This window comes from Balaenoptera ricei, chromosome 15 (assembly GCF_028023285.1).
Source record: "Balaenoptera ricei isolate mBalRic1 chromosome 15, mBalRic1.hap2, whole genome shotgun sequence".
NCBI classification, from domain to species: Eukaryota; Metazoa; Chordata; class Mammalia; order Artiodactyla; family Balaenopteridae; genus Balaenoptera; species Balaenoptera ricei.
Window position 1 is genome coordinate 834,537 of NC_082653.1, and position 17,845 is coordinate 852,381.

The 17,845-nt window shown below is 57.8% G+C and overlaps 1 protein-coding gene across 2 annotated transcripts; it reads left to right on the forward strand.

Annotated features, from left to right (window-relative positions):
- The first annotated feature begins 1,262 nt into the window (after positions 1-1,262).
- Positions 1,263-16,201, forward strand: YTHDF1 (YTH N6-methyladenosine RNA binding protein F1). 2 transcript variants are annotated; one of them, XM_059897020.1, is made up of 6 exons: positions 1,263-1,402; positions 1,671-1,695; positions 2,749-2,828; positions 10,317-11,837; positions 14,919-14,956; positions 15,353-16,201. In XM_059897020.1, the coding sequence occupies exons 1-5, from the start codon at positions 1,376-1,378 to the stop codon at positions 14,943-14,945; spliced, it is 1,680 nt and encodes a 559-aa protein (XP_059753003.1). In that variant the 5' UTR covers positions 1,263-1,375; the 3' UTR covers positions 14,946-14,956; positions 15,353-16,201. The 2 variants fall into 2 exon arrangements, with proteins under 2 accessions (XP_059753003.1, XP_059753002.1); XM_059897019.1 differs by having other exon boundaries at positions 14,919-16,201.
- Positions 16,202-17,845: the final 1,644 nt, after the last annotated feature.

Here is a 17,845-nt window from a genome sequence, read left to right on the forward strand (position 1 = left end):
AAGGATACCTGTGAATGTGACCTTATTTGAAAATAGGATCTCTGTAGATAGAATGAAGTTAAGATGAGGTCATACTGGATTAGGGCGGCCCTAAATCCAATGATGGTGTCTTTATAAGCAGAGGAAGACTCAGAGGCAGAACACAGGGAGAAGGCCATGTGTTGACAGAGGCAGAGAGCCAGCATTCCAGGCCTTCAACATTCAGCAGATCTGGGCCTTGCGAAGATGTTACACCTGCCAGAGCCAGAAAAGAAGAAAAGGGACCCACCCGGAAGCCATGTTGGGGAGTGGCCGAAGGGGCAACCAGGCTGGGGGCCTGGTGTGGGGTGGGCTGGGAGTGAGTGGGGAGAGAGAAGTGGTCTCCCTGCAGGAAGGTGGAGCCAGGAAGGGGCTGTCCATCTCTGAGGAGAGACCAAAAGGCCCCTAGCAGGTCCTGGACTAGGGCAATGTGCAGGGCTGAACTCTTTTCCTCCCTGTGGTCAAGAATCTAACATGCAACTATGATTATAAACTGGGGAGCCCCTTGGAGACCCAAGAGAGTGCTCACACAGCAGCACCCTCGGGGAACCTCGAGTCCAAGGCTCCGCGGGGACGGAGGCTGCAGAAGCGCAGGAGGAGCTGCCCCGAGGACCGCAAAGCTCAGGGCCTGGGCGCCCCTCCGAGGGCTGTTGGAGGGGCGTTTGGGGGCGAGCTTCGGGGTAGAGTGGACTGCAGCCTGGCTATAAGTGGCTTTCGGTGGGTGGCCGCACTCGCTGGCTGAAGCTTCTTCACATCTGAAGAACCAGCGCGGGGGTGCCACCAGGCTCACAACCTGCGCCAGTCTGCGCCTGCACGCGCCACGAGGCCGCAGCATCACCGCCCCCGCTGCGGCTGCGGGCGCGAGGTCCGACAGATGCACACCTGCGGGGCGGTCCCCGCGGCGCCACTGGACACGCCCATGTGACGGCCCAGGCTCGCCCCGCCCTGCCGCGCGAGACTGGGACCCGGGCGTGAGATCCGTCCCGCCGGGCGGCGACGCGCAGGCGCGGCGCGTGGCGGCTCGTCGACCTCCCGGCCTGCCCCGCGTTCGCTGACGTCGCGCAGCCTCGTCCCCGCTGCCGCCGCCGCCACCGTAGTCGCCGCTGCTGTCGCCGCCGCTGCAGCTGCTGCCGCCGCCGCTGCCGCCATTGGAGTCTGCGCCTCGTCAGTGCGTCCCGTCCCGCGCCCGCCCGCGAGCGGCCCGCGCGCCCAGCCACCGCCGCCGCCGCCCGGCCGGCGCCCGGGGAGGAGGCGGCGGGCCCGGGGCTGCGAGAGCGCGGGTGACAGGCCCGGCCTCGCGGGGAGGCCCGAGCCGGCGGGCGCCCCGGCCCCGCACCGCGCCGGCTGTTCATGAAGCATGTCGGCCACCAGCGTGGACCCCCAGGTAGCGGTGGGGCCGGGGTCGCGGGGCCGGGTGCCGGCGTCGCGGGGGCCGCTCGCGGAGCGGGAACTCGGGGTCGCGGGGGCCGGGGTTGCGGGGCCCGGGTCGGGGTCGCGGGGGTCGGCGTCGCGGGGCCGGGCCGACGTCGCCCGGGACCGCGGGCCCGTTGGGGCCGGAGCGCGCCGCCCGCCGGGAGGGGTTCTCATGGGTAACTTTGTTCCCCTCTTCCCTGGTGCTGTCCGCTCGCGCGTCTGGGCCTGCGGCGAAGCAGAGAACAAAAGGACAAGATAATAAAGGTGAGCGAAGTCCGGATGGTGGTGCGGGCCGGGAGCGGAGGGGGCGGCGCTCGCCGAGAGCCGGGCGCGCGTGTGGGGGGAGGAGAGGTCTTGGAAGCGGCAGCCAGAACCGCGGGAGTTTTTCTCCCTCCTCTTCGGGGAGATGAAACTTTAGGCTGTGATATTGGGGGAGACGTAACAGGTCGGCAATAAGGAGTTTTCAAGGAGAAACAAGCAAATCGGTGGTGAGAGTAACTCCATCTCTCCCTCCCACGGCAGGCTGGTTGATTGGGGTGGGGGAAGGGAAGGAGGCCCGGGGCCGAGCGACCTGCCTGTCTGCGGCCCCAGGTGTGGGACTGGCCCTGGGGCGGCCGCTGGCCCTTGGCCCTGTACGCTGGCGCCTTACCCCAGTCGTAAAGCCCGTGTATTTTGAGCCTCTTGGGATACTCTGGCTTGGGGTCCACCCCCAAAACTCCGTCTTGGGAGAACGGGTGACGCTTCATGTTTACTCCAAAGACTGTTTTGAACTAGTGTTTGTGTTACTCGGGTGTAACCAAATACGGTTATCATGTTTTGAGATTGGAGAAGGCCCAGCACTTATTTACCTTTCCCTTCCTTTTCTGGCTGAGCGTGGTGACAGTGGAAAATAAGAGCACAGCCAGATAACAGTTAAGAAGCGTCGTTCAGTTGCAGGCTTCCCAGCTTTGCTGCCCACGTAGCCAGGCTTCGGGAAGCACCGTCCTCTGTCTGGCAGACATAGATCTCAGACCACATCATCTTTACTAAAACCTGGTTACGAGTTCCTTGCATTATTTTGTCTGCACCTCTATTTTGTCAACATCTATCAAAGTACAATTAATTTTTATCAGAAACGTAACCTAAGTTATTGAAAGTTTTGCATCAGCTTTCTAATTAGTTGTGTAAGTATCAGTTCTGTAATGTCTGTGCCCTTTTTTAAGTAAAAGTGATTTCTAGTAGGAGTTGATGGGTATAAACTTGACTATTTTTAATTTCTGTGATTAAAAATAATTTTTAAAAAATTCAAAGGTAATATTTTGCAACTTCTCATTCTAGTACAAAATGGTTCTTTGCATCAGAAGGATACAGTTCATGACAATGATTTTGAGCCCTACCTTTCAGGACAGTCAAACCAGGTGAGTTTATCTTTTTTTTCTTTAACATTTTTACATTTATCTTGACTGAGGTTTGTAATAAACCTTTATGAGCGTATTTCTGACTTTATCATCCTAAACAACAGAGAAGCAGACTATAAAGTACTAGAAATAAAGGAGGAGGCTGAGAAAGGCTTGTGTTGAAGAGCAGATTCACGTTGAAGGTGGGGCCTGAGTGCGGGGAAGCTGGTTTTCTCTCTGGAGGAAGTGGCGCCCCACGCGCCTGGCAGGCACGCGGGATGCTCGCGGCCTCGGCGCTGGTGGGTGAGTGCTGCCCTGCGTTAGACAGAGTGCGGTGCGCATAGTTCTTTGAAGTTTTCCGGTGACTTTTTTTAGCTCTGGGTGGTTGGAGTTTTGGTCTGGGAGCAGCTACAGCGGGACTCTGGAGTGAGGCTCCGGCCTTAGGGTCTTCACACCACTGCTGACTGTGACACTTCTTCGATGGCTTGCCCTCTCTGTGCTTGCTTCCTTTTCTTAGGACAGTTGGGAGAGGTGGCTCCTAATAGAGTTGTGGGGAGGGTGAGACTAGATGGTGCCCAAAGAGCTCCAGGCGGTACCTGAGTGAGTTGTAGCCCCCTGTTCTCTCAGGTGTTGCAGGCTTTCTCAGCTTTGGCACTAAGGGGATTGTGGACAGAAACACTCTCTGTTTGGGGGGCACTGTAGGATGTTGAGCAGCCTCCCTGGCTTTCATCCGTGAGATGTCATTAGTATATGCGTACCACCCTCCTCATAACAACCAAAAATACCCAGCAAACGTCTGCTGGGGGGTTAAATTGTCCTGGATAAAACCACTGGGCTAGTTGGAGTTGAGGTTTAAGCAAAAGATCTGCCGCTTTTAAAATGCGCAGTGTATGTTTGCTTTAGAGCAAAATCAGGCCCTGCCTCTTCCCTGTGGAATGAAGCTAGTCTGCCCTTCTGTAGAACGTCTTAGAACTTTTCTCCATTCTTCTCCTCCTGCTGCACTTGGCAAGTCAGCAGCTGAGGAGCCTGAGAGACCCTGTTCAGAGGGGCCCCCTGAGGGCCCACCCCTCCTCTGGGCAGGACAAGGGACTGCTCGGTGATGGGCTTTCAGCCAGAGGTGATGGCAGGAAGTTAAGTGGACTTATTTATTTCTCTTACATGATTTGTTTTAGCAGTGTTATGTATTGATTTTAACCAAAAGTTAAAGGGAGGGGGTTGCTTCACTTGAAATATTTTTTCATAAGGTAGGAGCTTTTGTTACTCAGGAGCATGTCTTTAAAAATGGAGTAGATGACTTTCTGAAGTCAGTGGAGTAGTCCCAGCTGGCTCACGCTGGAGAAGCCGTGTGGAAGGACCGTGGTGGGTTGGTGCTATCAGTGGACAGCCTTAAAATAGCCTCTTCGTCCTGTGTGTTAAAATGTGTACTTGTCAGCAAGATGATTAATCAGCACATCACTTAAGAGTGAATTTATTGAGAAAACTCTTAATTGAGAACAGACCTTCCAGAAATGCCCAATTGTGTTTTTATTTATTCATTCATTTGTTTATTTATTTATTTTTGGCTGTGTTGGGTCTTCGTTTCCGTGCATGGGCTTTCTCTAGTTGCGGCGAGTGGGGGCCACTCTTCATCGCGGTGCGCGGGCCTCTCACTATCGCGGCCTCTCTTGTTGCGGAGCACAGGCTCCAGACGCGCAGGCTCAGTACTTGCGGCTCACGGGCCTAGTTGCTCCGCGGCATGTGGGATCTTCCCAGACCAGGGCTCGAACCTGTGTCCCCTGCATTGGCAGGCAGATTCTCAACCACTGCACCAGGGAAGCCCCTGCCCAGTTGTTGCAGAGTGTAGGAAGCGTGCAACACGGGAGGGCTCTTAGATCCTAGTTTTCCCGGCCTTTTCGTCGTACGGATGAGGACCCTGAAGGCCAGAGAGGCTCTGCTGTGCCTGGTGGCAGAGCCAGGCTGTGGACTGAGGGTCGGTACCTCTCACCCAAGTGTGCAGCGGGGTCCTTTGGTCCTGTGTTTGCCACTCATTTCTTCACATGGGCTGTGAGGCAGTCAGGAGTCCCTTGAGATTGTCACTGCCTCTAGACGTGGACTCTGCCGTGATGTCCAGCCCAGACTGCTAGTGAGGAAGCCGGAGCGGAGATTGGTGTGGCAGGAAGCAGTGAGCGCACACTTCCTGTCTGTGTGCTTAGCCTCTACTGAGGTGTTGTTGACGTGAGGTGAACTGCCCGTGTTTAAAGAGGACGGTTTTATATGTGGCCTTTTCCTGGTATGCGTGTGCACCTGTGGCGCCGTCGCCGCCGTGGAGATCGGGGGCATATCCGTCAGCCCTGGGCTGCTTTCTTACCTTTTCTTAACCCAGCTGTGGTTGGTAGTAGCCAGTTGGAGACACTGTGGTGTTCTGATTTGTGAAGCCTTAATGCTTCGGATGACTTGGAAAGTATTTGAAAGCGTGCCTTTCTGTTAGTTGACGGGTGCCGCACTCTAACAGGACTGCTTTGCTCGGGGTGGGTGCTGCTTCCCTCAGAAAGGCCTGGGGACCCTGCTCCTGGCGTGTTTTCCTTCCTTGCGGCGCCCCGGAGCATGCTTACGTAGCACCTCTGGATCCCCTTCTGTGACTTGAAGTACACTTCAGTCAGCTTTTTGGACATGATGGGGGAGAGAAAGCACGGGGGGTGGTGGGGGCCCAGGGGCGAGGGTGCAGGGCTCTGGGTGGGGCTCTGATGCTGCTGGATTGTCCTGCCTTCGCCCTCCTAAGGGCCTGCCTGCTTTCTGGTTCTCTGTTTTTTTCTCTGAAAGGTAAGGAAAGACTGCCAGGACCCAGAAAGTTCCTGCTCAGAGTTTTGGAGACAGCGCCTCTGAGTTTGGTGTGGGTGCTGCTGGCCGACTGCCAGGCCGAGCGTGTGGACGGAGGGGTTGCGGGGATTCTGCGTCTACACTCAGGCGCTCAGTTGTCGGCAGCCTTGTCAGCGTGCCCGGTCACGTCCGACGTAGACAGAAAGGAGAAAAGTCACCTTTTTCGTTTTTCCTCTTTAATAATTCAGCTGTGTTCTAAGTGTAATGAGAAGCATTCACCTTTTAGGAATGTTGTATAAATTTACTCGTTTCAGGTCCTAGGGCTGATCATTTGTAGTTGGCTTAAGCTGTGCTGTTGGTCGAGTCCTCTAATGAGAGGTGGGCAGAGCCGCCTGCAGTGCTGGGGCGTGTTCCGCTACTTGAGGGTCAGTGTGGCATCTCTTCGAGACCTTGTGTCCACTGTCTCTCACATGCCGTCTGTCCTGCGTGCTCGAGCTGACACGTATGCCTCTCTGCTCTCTTGGCAAGAAGCTCCTGTCTGGCCACCCTGAAGGCTCCTTCCTTGAAAATGGTGCTCAGCTGTCACCCAGGGTTTCTGTCAGGTTTTGGGTGGGCTTTTCACCCAGCGGCACAAAGCTGGACGCATCGACGCCTTCTCGCGGCACCTGCCGCGTGCAGAGAGCCTGGGGGAGCTCAGCCCGCGGCTTCCTGCTGCTCCACGGTGGCTCCGGGGGCCTGGGCGGGGCTCAGCGGGAGCACTTGGTCACGGGCACTGGTTGCCTGTGGCTGCGTCTGGGAGCCGGGGGCGTCCTTCAGACGCGGTGCTGCCGAGTGGCATCGGGACACGCTGCTCACCGCTGTGAAGCTGCTCAGAGCCGCGCACCTCAAGGCGGGAGACAAGCGCAGAAATTGTGTGGGTGTCGGAAGCCGTGGTCTCCTCTGACCTGACCTGCAGCCTGAAGCCCAGGAAAAGCGAGCGGCCAGCCGCACCCCAGGATTTTCCCCAGGAGCCGTGGGTGTGGGGGGGCCTGCCCTCAGCCCTAGGTCACTTTGTCACTGCTTTCACAATTGCCCTTGGTACCTCCCCTCTTGCATAGTTCATTCCAGCCCCTGCATCCCCCACGTAAACGCTTCTCAACATACGAGGTGCCCCGCGTGCCTTGGGCTTCTGAAGCCTTGGCCTTTCTCTCTCTCCCTCCAGTCTCCCTTCATGGTCACTGTAATGGCTGAGTCACTTTATTGTTTGTGAAACTTAAAGCATTTGAGTAATTTCAGAACTTCTCAGAAAAATGGATATAGGAATCAAACGTTCCAACTTTCAAGTAGGTGGTTCTGGTCATTGGGCATGAGGATTTTTTATAAGACTGGTTAAGTTTTGTTTTAAATATAAAAAACTTAATTGTAGAATAGGTTTATGGGTTTATCGTGTTTTACTGTTTGGTTTTTCAAAGAAAGTCATCTAGGGGTAACTGTCACGACTATTTGAGTTTATTTTGTTTGGAGTGCCCATTTTGTTTATTGCTTTTGACTTGGTCACAAGGAGGCGCCCTAAAAGTCCAACATTTGGGGGTGTCTTTTCTACTGTCACTAGACTAATTCTGCCTTGGAGACCTGTCAGCCTCCCTTTCTTGAGTCCCTGAGTTATATACAAAGACTATAGTTACACGTGTCACACATGAAAGTGGTCTTCGGGGGGCGTGGTTTTATCTGCGTCGTCCTTAAAAGAGTTTGTTCTACGCTGCTCCTTTGACTAGCCCCGCGATACCTCTGCGCAGAAGTATTAATGCACTGAGAGAAAGTGCGTGATTTGTCGTCATCCCTTTGGTTTCTGCACCCACGTCCCTGGCGGGTGAACTTGGGCCTCTTGACCTGGGCTGCACAGCTAACTAAGTAGATGGCATGTTTGCTGTCGCAGGAGCGCAGCTGGGGAGCGTGGTGTCTGAAGAGCCTGAGGCCGCGGCTGGGCGGGCTTCTGAGGGGCTGGGTGTGAGCTCGAGCAGCGCCCGAACCCTGCGGCACCACTGGCGGCCTTGTGTCCCAGCTCTCGGAGTGGCACAGTTCAGTTTCGCTGTGACTCGGGGCTGGGACAGTCAGCCCGAGCACTGCGGACAGCGGGCCTGGAGCCCTGGTGGTGGGGCGGTGGGGGGGGATGCGGACCGCAGCAGGGAAGGCCCCACGGGTTCTCCTGCTGTTCCTGGCAGCTTTGCCTGTTACCCCGGTGCTTCACTCTTGGAGTTTGGAAGGAGACCCGGCAGATGTGGTAGGAGACGGGTTGGCAGTAAGATGGGGATGAAAATGGATTCAGTTCCCAGCACCGGAGGTCACTGCACGCAGCCTGCCGTGCACCGCGCGGCCTGGTGGGGACAGACGACGTCGGGAGGGCTCGGCCAGGGCCAGCTCGGAGCCAGGGGATGGCGGTGCGGGTGGCACGCGGCATCTTCTTAGTAAACCACAGCTTCTTCCCCTGTGAGCTTGAAGTGAGGCGTCTTCGTTCCTTCTGTTGTATGAATTTTAAGTGTTCAAGGGAGAGCTGCAGCCCAGGTTACTTCACGGTTTTCCAGTAAAGAGCTGCAGCCTCACTGGTGCTCTCCCCACAGTGACCTGCCTGCACTGACACGTCGCGGGAGGAGAGGTCGGAGTCCTTCCAGGGCTGCCTCCGCCTTGGTCCTGCGTGTGGCTGGGTGAAGGATTCAGGGGTGCCGGCTGGCTCGCTTCCTCTTCCCTGGACAGTCCTGGCTGGGGGTGGCTGAGGACTGCCCATCTGCACGATGGGGTCTGTGTGACCAGGGTGTTGGGCTTCTCCATCAATAGTGAGATTGGGGTGGACTTGAGGGACGTGCCATGGTTAACATAGTACGTGTGGTCTCATGTTCTAAGTGAAGTCCTGTTGTGCTTAAGGCTGAAGTGCGGGTCAGAAGTGAGGTGCTGGCCCCGTGGGCTCGGTGTTCCGTGGCCGTGCTCCCGTGGCTCCGGTTGGATTCGTGGCTATGTGGTTCGGAGGCCACGCAGCCCTTGGGTCCTCTCTTCTCCCGAGTGCGGTCCTTGTGTGCGAGGGAGGACGCGTTGATGTGGACCTGGCACTGCCGAGGTGGGTGCCCAGCTGATGCGGGAGGGGAGTGCTGGCCTCCCTTCAGAAGGCTTGTCCCCATTGTGCTGTTGAGGCGCCGGTGGGCGCCGAGGTCAGAGGCTGGAGGCTTCCACCGCTGGGGCTGCCCCACCTCGCTGGGCAAGTCCGCCACCCTGGCCTCCCAGGGACTTACTCTCCTCAGAGCAGCCCCTTCCGCGGGCACAGGGTGGGTGGAGGCAAGCAGGGAGGCGGGGCTGGGGGGGCTACAATGCGGGGGCCAGAGTCACGGAGATCCTTTCCAGGGCAGTGGCTCAGGCGGCTCCCCTGCATTCAGAGCACTGATGACGGCCACTTGTCTGGCGGCTTTTTCTACCTCCTGAGAATCTCAAGGATTTGTGTTAACAGGCTAGCAGTTATTACTACATTTAAAAAGCGATTCTGGAATAGTCTGCCGTCAAGTGGAGCAGCCAGCAGGAAGGAGATGTGATTCCTGAAGCCCCAAGAATCCTAGGATGGGACAGGGAGGGAGGAGGTGGCAGTGGAGACCGGCAGAGGGTACCTGGGTCAGCACCATCACGTGCTGGGCCGGGATGTGCTGAGGAACTGGCCTGTCCTCCACGGGGACTTCTGAGGGTTCCACAGAGATACTCCCTGTTCTCATTCCAGTGAAGCAGAGCCTCCTCCAGTCACCTGGGACACCAACCACCCTCTGCCGGCCAGGGCAGCGGGTCCTCTGACTGGACGACAGGTGCGGGCTGGGGGAGGAGGTCTCCAGCCGCCACTCTGCTTGTAGAACTTTCTGGTTACTTGGGAGAGCTATGCAGAAATCGGACCAGAGAACTCCACGTTTGCCCCCGCTCTTGCTTTCCTTCACAGCCTTTCCGCTCTCGGGCCCGGTTCTGACCAGGACCCCTGGGTGAGTCTCTCTCCAAGGAGACGTCTTCCCAGAACTGCTGACCCCAGGTCTAAACCCGGCCCTGGGCAGCTTTCCTGAGACTCCCCCCCCCGCCTCCCACCTCCAAGGGGAGGCCCTGCAGCTACTTAAACTCCTCCCAGGGGTTCCGGCCATCACACGGAGGCACGTTCTCAGTAAGGGTCTCCCCGCCGTAGCCAGCTCCCCTCTGAGAGCCCCAGGAAACGGTGGGGACTGAGGGGGCCAGACCCCTTTGGGCTCGGGTAGGGGCGGGGCGGGAGTCCTGGGGGCCATCCAGGTGAGTCATCAGCAAGCCTGTAGCCCTGAGTGCGTGGTTGCTGTTGGAAGTGTCTGCTGCCTCTTTAAAGCTTTCTCACTTGGCGCTGTGCAGCCCGTGCTGTCAGTGTCCTGCGTAAGCATTATTGCCAGTGGGACAGAGACCTGTTCCTCAGGCTGAGTTCCTTGAAGTGGGTCACTTTTCAGGGTGCAGTGGAGGGCTTGCTGAGAAGATTGCTGTCGCCTAACTTGAATCCAGATCAGTTGCAAGGGACCCTTTGTGTTTGGAGTGGCGTCTGGGCGTCGCCCTCTCTGTCCTGGCTGGGCCCCCTGGGAGGGGAGCCGGTGCTGCACAGCCCCGTTCCCCACCAGCCCGCGCTGAAGTAGGCGCGCTTGACGTGGCAGCGCCTCCTCCGTGTCGGGGCACGACTAACTCATCACGTGCTTGTTTCCGCAGAGTAACAGTTACCCCTCAATGGCCGACCCCTACCTGTCCAGCTATTACCCACCATCCATCGGATTTCCCTATTCCCTCAATGAGGCGCCATGGTCTACCGGAGGGGATCCTCCAATCCCATACCTCACCACCTACGGACAGCTCAGTAACGGAGACCATCATTTTATGCACGATGCTGTTTTTGGGCAGCCTGGGGGCCTGGGGAGCAACATCTATCAGCACAGGTTTAATTTTTTTCCCGAAAACCCCGCCTTCTCGGCCTGGGGGACGAGTGGGTCCCAGGGGCAGCAGGCTCAGAGTTCAGCTTACGGGAACAGCTACACCTACCCGCCGAGCTCCCTGGGCGGCACGATCGTGGACGGACAGACGGGCTTTCACAGCGACACCCTCAACAAGGCCCCTGGAATGAACAGCCTGGAGCAGGGCATGGTGGGCCTGAAGATCGGGGATGTCACCACCTCTGCAGTCAAGACGGTGGGGTCAGTCGTCAGCAGCGTGGCGATGACGGGCATCCTTTCCGGCAACGGCGGGACGAACGTGACCATGCCGGTGTCGAAGCCGACCTCGTGGGCGGCCATCGCCAGCAAGCCCGCCAAACTGCAGCCGAAGATGAAGGCGAAGAGCGGGCCCGCCGTCGGGGGCGCGCTGCCTCCTCCGCCCATAAAGCATAACATGGACATTGGCACCTGGGACAACAAGGGGCCCATGCCCAAGGCCCCGGCTCCGCAGCCCCAGCCGGCCCCCCAGGCGGCCCCCCAGCCCCAGCCGGCCGTGCAGCCCCTTCCCGCCCAGCCTCCCCCTCTGGCCCCAGCACAGCATCCGGGCCCCCAGCAACCGCCCCAGACCCGCTGGGTCGCCCCTCGCAACAGAAGCACGGCGTTCGGGCAGAGCGGGGGGACCAGCGGCGACAGTAACTCTCCCGGGAGCGCCCAGCCCAGCGCCGCCCTGAGCCCGGAGTCCCACCCCGTCCTAGAAAAACTGAAAGCCGCCCACAGCTACAACCCCAGAGAGTTTGACTGGAACCTGAAGAGCGGGCGCGTGTTCATCATCAAGAGCTACTCGGAGGATGACGTGCACCGCTCCATCAAGTACTCCCTCTGGTGCAGCACGGAGCACGGCAACCGGCGCCTGGACAGCGCCTTCCGCGCCCTCGGCAGCAAGGGGCCCGTCTACCTGCTCTTCAGCGTCAACGGCAGCGGCCACTTCTGCGGGGTGGCTGAGATGAAGTCACCCGTGGACTACGGCACCAGCGCCGGGGTCTGGTCCCAGGACAAGTGGAAGGGCAAGTTCGACGTGAAGTGGATCTTCGTCAAGGACGTGCCCAACAACCAGCTCCGGCACATCCGGCTGGAGAACAATGACAACAAGCCGGTCACCAACTCCCGTGACACCCAGGAGGTGCCCCTGGAGAAGGCAAAGCAAGTGCTGAGGATCATCGCCTCGTACAAGCACACCACCTCCATCTTCGACGACTTCTCGCACTACGAGAAGCGCCAGGAGGAGGAGGAGGTGGTGCGCAAGGTGAGTCTGGGTCCCGGGGGTGGGGTGGGTCGCTGGCAGGGACGGGGGACGTTTCAGTGGTCGTCACCCCAGAACCCGGGGTCCTTTTCCAGTTGTTAAGAAACACTGGTGCACACACTCCTGTAAAGGAGCTGCGGGTAACTTGCTCCTCTTCTCTTTGTGAAACATGGTGTTCTCTAGAACAGCGCTTCCTCGTCTTTGTCCAGCCAGGAGCACTTAGAAATAATGTTCTGTGGCCCCGGGGTGGGCAGGCGAGGCTGCTGGGGCAGATGTCCCCACCGAGGGCCTCCCTGGGCGTTGCCCTCAGCAGTGGGAACGCTCTGGTCTAGGGGTCGCTGCTTATTTCTCTCTCGAAAACCCAATATCCTGCAGTTTTTGGAAACCTGAGTTTGCTCGTCTAGTAGAAGGGCAGGGGGAGGGAGAGGTTGGAATGCAGGCGGTTCATAACTGAAATGTGTGCATCTGGAGTCACAGCGAAAACCCTTGGGCGGGTCTCTGAGTGGGTCCCAACCTCCTGTGACAGCCCACGGAGTGAGTCTGCTCTGTAGGAGATCAGGGCTCAGAGACCCGTCAGTTGGCCCGGAAATGGGAAAAATAAGGACATTGTGACACACTTGGCAAAGCCACTTTGTTCAAGAGAGTTCATCCTGAGATTCTTTCTGCTTTTTTGGTGTTAAAATGTTCTTTCTTTCATGAAATGTCAGTTGATAATAGATGGGTTTTCAACCCCTGTTTAGTCCTCTGTATTAGAAAAAAAAAGCGTTACCCATCTGGGAAGTTCAGTGTCCTGAGTGTTTTCCAGCAGAAAGGCTTGTAAACGGGATGTACAGAGAACACAGTGCTGGTAGCAGTTTTAAAGTTGTACAAAACTAACAGCTCACAGTTTGCAGAACTTTGAAAGCAGGTTGGTCCCACTCTCACTCTTGGGCGGAAAGGAGAAGGGCTTGTTTCCAGTTGCTGCGAAATTGGGTATAAAATGAAACGCTGAGTTGCTGGATTTGCGGGGACAGGACGGAGATCATGCTCACGAGACTTGACGTCCCTGGTGACTGGGCGCCGGCTCTGCGTGTGTGGCGTCTTAGGTGCTGTGGCCCGGGGTTCTGCTGGTTGTGATGAGCTGAGGGGTAAACTTCTGCCCCGCCCCGGTGGGTGTTTGAAGGTGCTGGTGACCTAGAACTTGCTCGTGATGGTGCTGGCACGTCAGGAACGGGCGGAGGAAGGAGCAGCCCTCCCTCAGACCCTCGGGGCCGAGGCTTCCAGGTGTTACTGCAGGGGGCTCGGCCGGGGTGTCCTCTGTCGCTTTGCCGGCTTCGCTGTGAGGCTTCCCCGGGCTGCTCCTCCCTCCCCCTGGGGCAGCGAATGCTCCAGAAGCAGGTGAGCGCCTGCGAGGAAAGGTGCGCAAGCCAGCTGGGCTGAAAGCCTTTGTCCACAGGAGTCAGTGTTCCATTAATTCATATTCTGGAAGCCCAACCTCTTGCTGTCCTGGTGGCCTCTCTCAAGCTCGCTGGGCTGTAGAGGAGTGGGGGTGGGTCTCAACTTGGCCCCAGAAACTTCCACCAGGATGCTTGTCTCCAGGGTTCATTCTGGAGTCGGCAGCTGGCACTGCTTTCCATGCAGGAGTTGGGTGTGTCCTTAAGAAAGCCGTGTACTGAGATGAGTTTGGGAGCAGCTCCCTTAAAACCCTGAGCTTGCTGGCGAGGCTACCGTCACCAAGAAGGCCGCCCTGGGGACTCTCAAGAAGTCCTTTTGTTTATCAGCTGGAGTTTGACTCCATTGCTTTGAAATGATCATGATGCTTAGAAACACGTCGTGTTGAAAGGTAAGATGCACTTGCCGTTCTGCAGGAGTGCTGGCTGGCCTGCACCTCCGCCGTCCATCTGAAAGCCAGCTGGCTCCTTAGGGAAGCACCAAGTCCTGTGGCAGCTGGGTCAGACCCAGCCCTGCAGGCCTCTGGGTATTAAATGTAGAAACAGCCACTCCTTAGGGCGCCTAAAATAGTGCAGGTTTTAAGTGACAGTGGGAGTCAAGCTGAAGAGTTCCTCATACGACTGGACTGGCCACGGTCCAGGGTCAGCTCTGCACAGGCACGGCAGCTCAGTGGAAAACCGGGCAGAGACAGGGTTAGGAGTGCGCCGCCTCTGTTGGGTTTGCTGTGAGAAGAGGCCGGTCACCGTCTCGGGTGGTGGTCCTTGTAATGGTTGAAGGGAGTCGGGGCTTTGGGAGGTGCCCACCCTCGTCGGCACCACTCCAGCCGCAGCCACTTGGAACTGGAAAGAGAGGCTTGCATTGCTCTCCAGGAGGGGCGGTAGCTGTGGTCCTTCTCGGAGGCTGCAGAACACAGAGCTCCTAATCCTTCCAGGTCAGAGTGCAGGGTGGGGAGGCAGTGTTAATTCTTGGAGCTGCGGCCATCCACCCACCCAGCCCGGCCGGCTCACCCACGTGCTCTGGGGCTTTTCAGGACGGTGAGACGGTTTGAAAAGCACCGCAGGTGCTCCTGAGTGTTGCCCTGCCCTGGTGACGGCCCGGAGGATGTGGGGGAATCGGCGTCTTATGAACCTCAAGACACATGCGGTTCGTTTCTAGCAAAAGAGAGGGTTTTGCTCACGTTGTACTTTACACGTGTCGTGATCCCGAATGTTCAGGAGTTGCGTCATCGACCAGCCCCTGTCCAGCAGTGTCCTTTACCAGCTGCATCCTGGTTGAGGGGGGCAGGAGGAGGGGGACTTTTCCATGTCTCAGCTGAATCGTAAGGAGAGGCCTAGATGGCTTCCGGCAGGCAGGCAGCCGTGGGGAGGGACGGAGCTGTGGGTCACAGGCTTGTCACACACTTTGGGAAAGGTGGTCCTCTTGGTGGGAGGAAATAAACTGGCCAGGGGAGCCTTCCCTGCCCAGGTGGCCACCACGTCAGGCGGTTATCAGGCGCCCATTCCGTGTGGCCAGGACCCCGAAGCTCGGACTGTCTTGGGCGGTGGCCCCTGCAGGGAGCAGGGTCCAGATCTGGCCACAGCACCTCGACCTGGAGAGAATTTGTCTGCGCGGCACGTTCGCTCACTGTGTTAAGCTTCTTTTCTCTTTTTACAGGAACGGCAGAATCGAAACAAGCAGTGAGGACGAAGCAGGTTCTGTACTGTCAGACGTGGGGCTGGCGCGGTTGGAGAGTGTGTGCTTGGTGCTGTCTCTTGGCGTCGGCTCTGGCTGGCCTCGTGCCGGGCTCGACTGCTCGCATCTTTACGTTCTTTGTAGTTTATTTTTGCCCAGATGACCTGCATTTGTTTGTATTTTTTCTATGTATTATAGTATTGTAGAACTCACTAATAAAAGACTATGTTTTCGTCAGCTTATCAATCACACTGACCTAATGTGAAATATAAGTATCCTTAAAGACAAAAACCTAATCCATCCCAAAGATTTATTATTATTATTATTATTTTTGGTGAAAATTATGTTCTTATATTCACAGTCATTTAATATCTTTATATGAGACTTCTTGTCTCTCACCCCTTTTGCTTTAATAGCGAGCATAAGAAACCACGAGTCATCTGGCATTCAGCGTGTTCTGTTCAAATGCTTCCCTCCAAGATGCCGAAGTCAACAGGCTGATGACCACCTTGTCCGGCTGCTTTGCCGTTTCACCTGTTACCTGTCTGAGACGCTAATCTGCCCCTTTGATTTCTACTGGACGGAAGGATAAATTTCAGTCTCCCAGTTTGGTGAACCTGCTGTTTCCTTGGAACACGGGCCTTCCACAGCCACGCGCTCCCAGCGGCTGCTCTGCTTCTGTTCAGGCGGTGACCACCGGCCCGGGTGTGGAGGCCTTCCTCGTGGTGTGCAGGCCGTTCGCTCCCCCTTTTCTTCACTGGAGAGTCCTAAGGCCGTTTCACGTGTTTTTGCCAATAATGCTAAGCTTTAAACCTGGGATCTGGTAGTCCAGACGGTGTGATGGATGATGCCACCGATTGTAAATTTCAGCGTGTGTGTCTAGTTTTTTTCCTGATGAATGGGTACAAAAAAGCAAAACAACAGAAAACCGTTTAGAAACTGAATTTGCTGTCGTGTCTTGTGGAACGAGGGGCCTCCGAAGCACTCGCCACGGGAGTTTGAGTCGGAGCATGAAATTGGTGTGCACGCCTGCCTGGCGCCCCGCACACGAGCCGGGCAGAGGCCTCCCGTGCGGAGCGCAGGTGCTTTCTGAAAACTGTACTCGTCAGGCCCTCCGAGTTACAGTTTAAGCCGTTTTATCTAGACTTGTATTTAGAACGTGTCACTTTCTCTGAACTGTTAACTGCCCGTACGGAGTCACAGACGACATCGGATAACTTCCTCTAGGAGAATACAAGCCTTAATAAACAATACCTATTTAGCAAGTCTGCGGTCACTTCGTTCTTCACCCCGTTTTACCGGTTAACGTTTCACTTGCGGAGCTGGTTAAAAGGGTCACTTCCAGAGGCCCGTGCGTGTCTGCCATGTGTGCCAGCCGTTTCTCACGTGTGCTTGGTCGTCGGGTGGCCTCAAAGAGCAGGTGGCTCCCGCCTCGTCACGTGGTCGGTGGGCGACGCGCTGACGGCAGTGCCGTGACAGGGTGCCCTGCCTCTTCCTGCGAGTCGGCGGCAGAGGCCGTGCCAGGATCAGCCACCAGCCGGCCTGTGCGCCTGCTCCTTGAACGGCGCAGGCTCCCAAGGTGTCCCCCGACGCTGCCGGCTCGCACCAGCCCTGGGGCAGAGGGCAGCCGCCCTGCTGGCTTTGCGGGCACTCGGGCCTGAACGTTCCCGAGGAGGGAAAGCTGCGCAGGTCGCGGTGTGGAAGGGTCAGCGGGGACCTCGCGTCACGTCTCGCTTACAAAGTGCTGCTGCTTGTCTGCCCTCCCCCGAAACCCAGCCGGTCAGCCCACCCAGAAGACCCCCGCGGGGAGTCTTAGCTCTGCGGTGGCTTCTGTCCGCCCAGCGTGCTCCACACGTCCCTCCGGCTCCAGAGGTTTCCTTGGAGGGTGTGACTGCAGACCGCGTCCTCACGGGCTGGCCCGTGGGCGGCTCTTGCGCACCGGGCGTTTAAACTGTCCAGTGACAGGGAGGCCCGGACAGAGGTGGGCTTGGCCTGCCAGTGGCTTGTGGCTCCTACTTCAGTGGGCCCTGTGCCTCGGGTCCCTTGCCATCCAGGAAACGCGGGGGGCGGGGGGGCTCATCGGGCACGACAGCAGCCTGAGCCAAGGCCCAGGAGCAGGTTCTCGTCAGGGCGCCGGGCCCTCGTGTCCCACCAGCGAACGCCGTGGCCGCCGGCGGAGTCCCTCGCTTGGGCTCCTCAGCCTGGTGTGCAGACCACTCCTGCTCCCCCTCCCCAGCCTCGCCTGCATGCCCCGCGCGCTGGTTTCTCCCGCATCCTGGAGTCGCTTTTGAGCTTTGCACACTCAACTTTTTTCGAAACCAGTGTGTTGTAAAAGGAATTTGAGCAGTTGTCCTGAACCGCGTCTTTACTCCGGTGACGGGATGAGTCACCCGGGGAACCTTTTCAAGCTGAGCGATCACCCAGTGGACCACGTCTTCCCGTACTGGAAAGGCCCCCAGAGGAGGGTGCAGGGGAAGGGGGAAGGGAACAGCCATGCGCCAGGTAGTTACTTGGACCCCTCCTCGCCAGGCAGCGGGTCCAGGGTAGGTGCCGCCCAGACGCAGCCTCAGCACCCACCCGGGGGCCCTGGCTTCACCCCTGGCGGCGGCCTTCATGAGGGCAGCTCTGGGAGCGACCAGACGGGGGCCCGACCTGCTGGCCCCCGTGGTGACACAGGGCGAGGCTCCCGGCGAGGGTCCCGGCGGGTGCAGAGCCGGGAGGCGCAGGAATACCCCTCCAGGTGCAGGGCGGCTCTGGGCTCTTGCAGGCTGGCAGTGCGGGTGGTGGTTGCTTATGTGACCAGGCTGCCCTCTGCCCCGCCGGAGTCTGGGAGGGGAAGAGAGATGAGGGGCTGGTGGCCGACCCCTGCTTGACATGGTGACAGGGTGAGGTGACATGGGGAGTGCCGT